General features: G+C 43.3%; 2 protein-coding genes across 2 annotated transcripts; one reads left to right on the forward strand and one right to left on the reverse strand.

Annotated features, from left to right (window-relative positions):
- Window positions 1-685: 685 nt before the first annotated feature.
- LOC121547510 (glucose-induced degradation protein 4 homolog) lies at window positions 686-4611 on the reverse strand. The gene is made up of 6 exons (XM_041858832.1): window positions 4226-4611; window positions 3728-3787; window positions 3495-3602; window positions 2781-2882; window positions 2509-2639; window positions 686-2163 (listed from the first exon to the last, which is right to left on the reverse strand). The coding sequence occupies exons 1-6, from the start codon at window positions 4412-4414 to the stop codon at window positions 2100-2102; spliced, it is 654 nt and encodes a 217-aa protein (XP_041714766.1). The 5' UTR covers window positions 4415-4611; the 3' UTR covers window positions 686-2099.
- Window positions 4612-4827: 216 nt separating this feature from the next.
- LOC121548005 (ATP synthase mitochondrial F1 complex assembly factor 2-like) lies at window positions 4828-7429 on the forward strand. Its single transcript, XM_041859408.1, has 8 exons — window positions 4828-5134; window positions 5276-5320; window positions 5438-5586; window positions 5769-5866; window positions 5991-6071; window positions 6237-6349; window positions 6638-6753; window positions 7067-7429. The coding sequence occupies exons 1-8, from the start codon at window positions 4999-5001 to the stop codon at window positions 7202-7204; spliced, it is 876 nt and encodes a 291-aa protein (XP_041715342.1). The 5' UTR covers window positions 4828-4998; the 3' UTR covers window positions 7205-7429.

Genomic DNA, 7429 nt, shown 5'->3' on the forward strand with positions numbered 1-7429 from the left:
TAGGACAGCTAGGGAGCCAAAAGCGGTTATCCAGCTGTGCATTCTTGACCTTGATGTGGCTAAGAATACACAGAGTATACCAAACATTAGGAACACCTTCCTAATATTGAGTTGCCTCAGAAAAGCTTCAATTCGTCCGGGCATGGACTCTACAAGGTGTCGAAAGCGTTCCATAGGGATGCTGGCCCATGTTGACTCCAATGCTTCCCACAGTTGTGTCAAGTTGTCTGGATGTCTTTTGGGTGGTGGACCATTCTTGATACACACGGGAAACTGTTGAGCGTGAAGAACCCAGCAGCATTGCAGTTCTTGATACACTCAAACCGGTGCACCTGGCACCTACTACCATACCCCGTTCAAAGGCACTTAAATCTTTTGTCTTGCCCATTCACCCTCTGAATGGCCCACATACACAAACCATGTCTCAAGGCTTACAAATCATTATTTAACCTGTCTCCTCCCCTTCATCTACACTGATTGAAGTGGATTTAACAAGTGACAACAAGGGATCATAGCTTTCACCTGGTCACTCTGTCATGGAAAGAGCATACTCTGTGTACTTGTCCAGAATAACATTTAGTTCGTTGTATGTTTTTATGGAGGAATATAAAGAACAGGACCCATTACTAGTATGTCAGTGCAGTACAGTTCATACAACAGTCTTGAAAGAAATATACAAAATAAGGGGTTTTGATATGATTTACTCCATCCCTCACAACCAGTCAGGCCACACCAATCTGCTTTCTGTCCATAATCACACATACTGGTATAATACATTTTGATAAGCTTTAAAAAGATGGCACCATTGCATGGACAGGGCAAATGTGGAAGGGTAGTGCTTGAAAGGGCAATTAGACAAAATATTTCCTTTAATAAGACATTTTTAATACTATTATATAGAATACATCTGGTTTTTTAAACCTAGAGGTGTATGGTTGAAGTCAAGAATGCTGCTGTTGCATAACGATGTTGAATAATGTTGCATAGTTAACGATAAAGGGGCATGGACACCTGAGGAAAACAGAAGTTTGAGACCAAATTATTTTTCTTTTAATGAATGCGAGTGAAAAGTAAAATGCTGCTGACTGCATGGGCCTAGTAACATATGATTCCATCTTAAATCCAACCATGACCTATGCGTTACCTTACGTATGTATACTGGATTAGAAGTGTTGCACTGGAGTTAAAACACATGTGCAAATGAAACCCACAATACAAGAACCACAAGCACTCATGAATGTCACCTCAGTCTTTTCCACAGAGCACAGACCTCCATACAGTCATTACTCTGTCGTCTGAAGCTTTACAACGGGTAGCTGAAGAGGTAACTTGCAAAATCTCTTTGCAGGCAATCAGAAGTTAGCCTAGATTTAAAATAAAACAATAACACTGTCATTCAATGAGCTATGAAGTCTTTAAAGCTCCAATCCAAAAGATGCAGTGTAGTTCAAACATCAGAGAACATTATTCCACACGCTGACATTTAGCTTCAAAAGAGATCCAGCGTTTGATAGAGTAGAGCAGACTGCTAGAAGAATCCTTGTCCAATATCTGTTAAGCTCAGATGAGAATTGGATAAAAGCAGACAAATCCCCCGTTGCAAGAGGGAAACCCCAGATTTATTTATAGTGTCCAAAGATAAGTGTTGTAGTACTCGAGTCCAGGACTCTGACTGAAGTCACAATTTTCATAACTCATGACTGGACCTTGACGCAGCAGAGTGAAAGAAAACAAGCTTTTAAAATCAGACGTTAAAACAAATGAAGAAATTATGAAGCATCACACTGCTACGGGTGTCTGCCCCAATCCCACATGACTGAAGCTCCTGCCTGCCCTGACTGGGGCAGAGCAGTCCTTTCCCTCTGTCCATCCCTTCATGCGTGAAAGCTCCAGTCCAACAGACCTGCTTCCATCTGTCCATCAATAAATCCATCATTCCATTTCCTTTTATTTCAGACAGAAAAGCATGTCCTCTTGGTAGTAGTAACAACACAGTTTTCATGTCCCCCCCTCTACCCATCCTTCCCCAGTCCTTCTCAGTCTTCATGTAGCTTCTGCAGGCCTTAAAGTCCTGAGCCAACAGAGCCACAATGCCTGGGTCACCGGAACTCATAGATGGCTGCACTGTGTTCTGGAACATGGGTGAGGTTCAGAGACTGGTACCTTTGAGGGAGACAGAGTCAGACAGTGCTAGTTAGTGTGGAAAGTCAGGAGAGGAGAGATGCATTGGCCAGTCCCAAATCAAATAAATCAACCCTTCATTCTTTTGAACTTGACTGAAAAAAATAAATGAAATCACACAAGTTCATGCCCCACAGAATTAGGGCATGAACTGCATTCTGACCCTGATAACCTGAGCAAATCAAATCTTAATTTAGAGAAAAAAATAAACGCATCAGAACTGATGATGCACAAGAATATGTTCTAAGTTAGCAAGTCCTGGCTACATCTGAACCAGTTTTATCACATTTTTATGAATGACCCAGTTAGTATTTAGTCTCCTGTTACCATTCTGAGCTCCTATGATAGTAGTACCCCTCTATGGTGGCTGTGGACTTTTGGAAGCAGATGTAGTAGAAACCAGCAAAGGAAGCACCGCTGATGTCTTTAATGGTGTGATCAGGGACCAGGAACTGCTCCTGTAGAGGAGGAAAACACAACAGTTAGCACATCATTCAAACAACTGTACATAGAGGAAATGTTGCCAAACCTCATATCCATGTTTCAGGTTTTCCTTGGTAATGGAGGAATAGGTAACATGCAGTCTGGTTTGAGCTTACCTTCCACCTCATGAAGATGTAGTCAGAGTTCTTCATCTCTTCATGGTCAAACTCATCCGAGTTGAATGTCTTTGCATACTGGTAGAAGGCCTGGAATTTGCCCTGGAGCCCAAATAGAAAATAGTTAAAACACCACACTACACAGGGTCCTTTTGCTGGAACAGTACAATATGTTTTACAATCATAACTATTGTTCTTGCTTGACAAATCTACTGATATCAGACCCCCCCCCTCCCCGTCGGCCAGAACGGGGCTCACGCACGGGAGGCAGCCTGGTTCCAAACAAATGCAATCACTTTTCACCCGGTGCAAAGTCCACCCACCTGGGCCAGCTTAATCGAATCCCCTCATTGCTTGAAATCTCCACCCCCACTTTAAGCACCACGTTCACCCAATCCTGATACAACCAAATAACTAGTGGCGGAAAACCAAAACACTAGAACTAGCCTACTGTTGCTCGTTAGTCGTCGCATCCCAGGGACTTTTGACAGATGTCAAAATACAATTTCTTTATGTATTCTGTCCACGAGAGATTAACAGCAAACAAACAACATTGATGAGGGGGATGACGCCCCCACATTCTTACCAGGCAAGATTAGCTCCTACTTCATTTGGCACTGAGGTCTAAAGCAGAGCAACGTGGGTGGAATCAGATTATTAAATTAAATTATTGAATTAGGCTAAATTAAATTAATGATAACATATTCGATTTACCCAGTGTTTGCGATCCACATCCTCATCCGCATCCCACTTCCTGGTTAGAAACGGACGCTTCCTACTGATGATCTCCCCTGCAAAGAATGTAGTCAGAGTGGGGTATTCCTATAGAAGAAAAAAACAGAGAAAGAGAAACAAGTTATGCTGGGACTCAGAACCATGATGAAAATAAAGGGGTAAGATTCAACCTTTATTCAACCTCTTTTCAGTATCAGGTAAATCATTCTCACCTCTGTCAACCCTTTGATCTTCAAGTACCCACACAAGCATGAGTCTTCCATGGTCACATGCTGAAAGAAACACAAGACTTGAAAACAGTATATAAATGTTCACTAGCTAGATAATGGAATTAATGTGTAACTTCTTTCCATTTATGTCATGATGTAAGCCAACGATGCATCAAAACACAGTTTAATCAAATTCTGGTAATAACATTTTCACTAATGCCAGCTCACCTACCGCACAGCAGACATGTTCGTCACTAGAATGTCACTTCAATTAATGATAGGGTCATCTAACATATAGGTTTCATGGCCGGTGATTATGAACACCCCTGACAAAGTGTAAGATGACGCTGGCGGTAACGTTGTTTACTAACCAGCTGCCAACACTGTGCTCTAAGGCTGATTTTCTGGAAGCTGTCAATCATTTTTATGTTTTTTACATGTTTGTCAGCAAATTGAGTCGTCAGCTGACTGGCAAATGAAAGTTTCATAAATCCAACGGACCTGCAAAACAACCTCGACATCGTAGGAGTTGCCTTTGCTCTTCTGATGTCCTCGGAACTTGGAGCCGCTGTAGAGAAGCGAGGCGACAACCCCGGGCTGGTGGGTGTTGATCAGGGGAGGTGGGATAAGCGAGGCCGAGGATGTGAAGGCCATGGGGGTATTACTGAGGTATCCAGCGGGGACAGGCATGGTTCTGGTACCGCGGGGAGGACACCGACCGCAGTCAGTGGCCGTCCGGGCGATAGATGTGGGAAGATGGTACAGAGAGCACGAATGAGGCGGCTCACCTACATCCAAATCCCTTCTAATCTAATACTTCAGTCACCTCACCACCAAGCTCCAGAAAAGTAAATGGACTTCGTCGCGGGCGTCATAAGGCAGCAGCATCTTCCTCTCTCATTAGCCAAGGGATTTCACTAGTCTAAAAGCGCGCTGCTCATTGGCTTATTTAGCGCAACGCTGTCAAGGACTTTTGAGGATGTAGTTCTTTTCGCTCTGGCACTCGTGCATCCTGGGTGATTATATAACCAGAATGGAACTACATTTCCCATGTATCTGGGAATTTTGTCGAATCTGCCAAACACGAAATGCCACACGCATGAAGATGCGATGTAGTGAGAGGTGTGTGCAAATATGTGTCCTGCATTTTGAGTAGCAACACGATCCGGCATTCTGTTAGCTAACGTTAGATCAGCTAGCCAAGTCAACTGTAGGTTTGAACCCCACTTCAATTGGGGAAACTTGTTTGTTAAAACCTCTCTGTCACTGACACGATGCTGAGGAATCTTGTGAGATTGCACAGTCGTCTGGGGCATGCCCTATCTCCCCCCACTGTCTGCCCAAGAGGTCAAGTTCTTAAGCTGCTCCCTCTGATCTCTGTAAACTCAAAATCCTACTCCATTGTCACAGGTAAGCGGTGTACCAATGACTTGTTAATCAAATATCAAGAAGGCTTTCAAGAGCTTGCTGGATTACAATGTTCCTGGCTATATGCAACATGGAGGTTGCACAGTTCTTGTCATGTTGACTTTGTTTTGCTCTCATCAACAGAAAGAAAGAAATTCTACGAGGATGTCAGCATATCCCACGGAGAGGGTGAGTACTGTATCGGGACTTGGAGAGTAAGGGACTTTCTCTCTTCAAATTATTTAAATATGAAGTCTGAGTGCTAAGAACTCACTTTTTTTTCTCACCTTGATATTTGGTCTGCAGGTGGCATGTTTGAGATAAACCTGGACCGGCGGAAACTGAAGACACCAGGAGGAAAGCTTTTCACAGCCCCCAATGAAGCCTTAGCCATAGCCGTGGCGAATGAGTGGGATACTCAGAAAGACACGCTCAAGTTCTACAGCATGCATATGGTATGACCTTTTACCTTAGTACTTTTGTTCAATGCTTAATGTTGTCTGTATCTGAAATGGTCACTGTACCCCATACAGGGCACTACTTTCACTAGAGCTTTTGACTTGGGCCCGGATTCAAACTAATGCTCTATATGGGGGAAAAGGGTGCCATTTGAGATTTGTTCTCTCTCCTCCTCCAGACCACTCTTTGCAACACAGCCCTAGATAACCCTACGTTCCGCAGCAAGGACCAAATGATCACCGCTGCCCTCAAGTATCTGGAGACTGACACTATCTGGTACGCAGAGATCTTAGTAGTAGCATGGGGGTTTAGGTTCCCTCCATCAGTAATTATTTATACAGATCATTAATGTGTATGATTGCATAGGGATTGAAACTGTGTGTATGTTGTCTCCTTGCAGTTACAGAGTTGAGGAGCCTCCATCTCTAGTGGAGCTTCAGAATAATGAATGGGACCCTGTGTTGAACTGGATTGAAGACCGGTTGGTTTCACTTTAAGATGATCATTGACTCATTTTCTGTGAGTTACTTTACTAAAAGTTCACTGGACATGTCTACGTATTTGCCTGTCATCTTCAGCAAAGGAGGGAAACAGAAATTTGTAGCATTGTCTTGAGAATACTTGAATTAATGTTTTTCTCTTTCAGGTACAACGTAGTCATTGGCTCCTCCACCAGTATACTAGGGCCAGAGATCCCACAGGCGACGATGGATACTTTCCGCCAGCACCTGGGTTCCTATAACCTCTGGTCCCTGACAGGTAAAAGCATCTAAGAGTCATTAGAGATATTCCCATCCTGTGCACTTGTGCAGATTATGTACTGTATGTGGGTGCTAAAGGAATCAGCCTCTTGCATAGACCAATGGACTAAAAATGGAGAGAGAATCCTCTCTATTTTCAGTTTGTTGGGCCACTTCAGGTAGAGGCTCTTGCTTTGCACTCAGAAGTTGCACCAGTGTTTATGATCACATAATATTGTGGAGTCTCAGTTAAATAGACTGTACACTACTGTACTAGTATTCTTTGTGTGACCTCCTCTGTGTGTAGGACTGGAGTATGTGATCACCCAGCTGAAGTCAGTGGTGCTTGCCTTTGCGTTAATTGACAAACACATTACAGTGGAGCAGGCCGTGCTGCTGTCACGACTAGAGGCGGAGTTCCAGGTATGAGCTCGCAAACAGAAACAATGCATATACAGCGATTTAGAAAAGCATCTTGGATATGTACTCAATCTCCCTGTCTGTGGTCTTCTGTAGCTCAGCTGGTAGAGCACGGCGCTTGTAACGGCAAGGTAGTGGGTTCGATCCCCGGGACCACCCATACACAAAAAAAAAAAAAATATGTATGCACGCATGACTGTAAGTCGCTTTGGATAAAAGCGTCTGCTAAATGGCATATTATATTATATTATGTTTCTGTCTCTTTTTCTCTCTTACTAATTATTTATTTTCCTCTTTCTCTTTTCCCTCTCCATAGATCGGACATTGGGGAAACGTAGAGTGGGCTCATGATGTTGACCTGTATGAGCTGAGGTCACGTACAGCAGCAGGGGCTCTGTTTGTACATTTCTCTTCCGAATGTTCAACGGTCAAACGCAATCTCATGCAAGACTAAGGAGGACATTCAGTGCTTCCCTGAGTCAAACACATACAAACTCAGACAGGACTCTTAAGAGCAAAGACAACAAAGGCAGTGTACTGGCCTCTGACTGGGAAGAAATCCCAACTCCTTAGGACTTGAGTTTATCTCTGGTGTTGTCCTTTGCGGAACAAAAACACATAATATTTTATCTGTCCGTCAATCAATCAAATGTGTATATATAAAGCCCTTTTTACATCA

This window comes from Coregonus clupeaformis, chromosome 31 (assembly GCF_020615455.1).
Source record: "Coregonus clupeaformis isolate EN_2021a chromosome 31, ASM2061545v1, whole genome shotgun sequence".
Classification (NCBI taxonomy): domain Eukaryota; kingdom Metazoa; phylum Chordata; class Actinopteri; order Salmoniformes; family Salmonidae; genus Coregonus; species Coregonus clupeaformis.

Bases quoted from the DNA above. Each gene is read 5' to 3' on its own strand.
- LOC121547510 (XM_041858832.1), bottom strand. From the start codon at position 4,414: ATGCCTGTCCCCGCTGGATACCTCAGTAATACCCCCATGGCCTTCACA. The intron at 3,788-4,225 runs GTCCGTTGGATT...TGTTTCTTTCAG, and splicing joins ATGTCGAGGTTGTTTTGCAG to CATGTGACCATGGAAGACTC. The intron at 2,164-2,508 runs GTAACAGGAGAC...TCTCCCTCAAAG, and splicing joins TATCATAGGAGCTCAGAATG to GTACCAGTCTCTGAACCTCA.
- LOC121548005 (XM_041859408.1), top strand. From the start codon at position 4,999: ATGCTGAGGAATCTTGTGAGATTGCACAGTCGTCTGGGGCATGCCCTA. The intron at 6,072-6,236 runs GTTGGTTTCACT...TTTCTCTTTCAG, and splicing joins TTGAACTGGATTGAAGACCG to GTACAACGTAGTCATTGGCT. The intron at 6,754-7,066 runs GTATGAGCTCGC...CCCTCTCCATAG, and splicing joins GACTAGAGGCGGAGTTCCAG to ATCGGACATTGGGGAAACGT.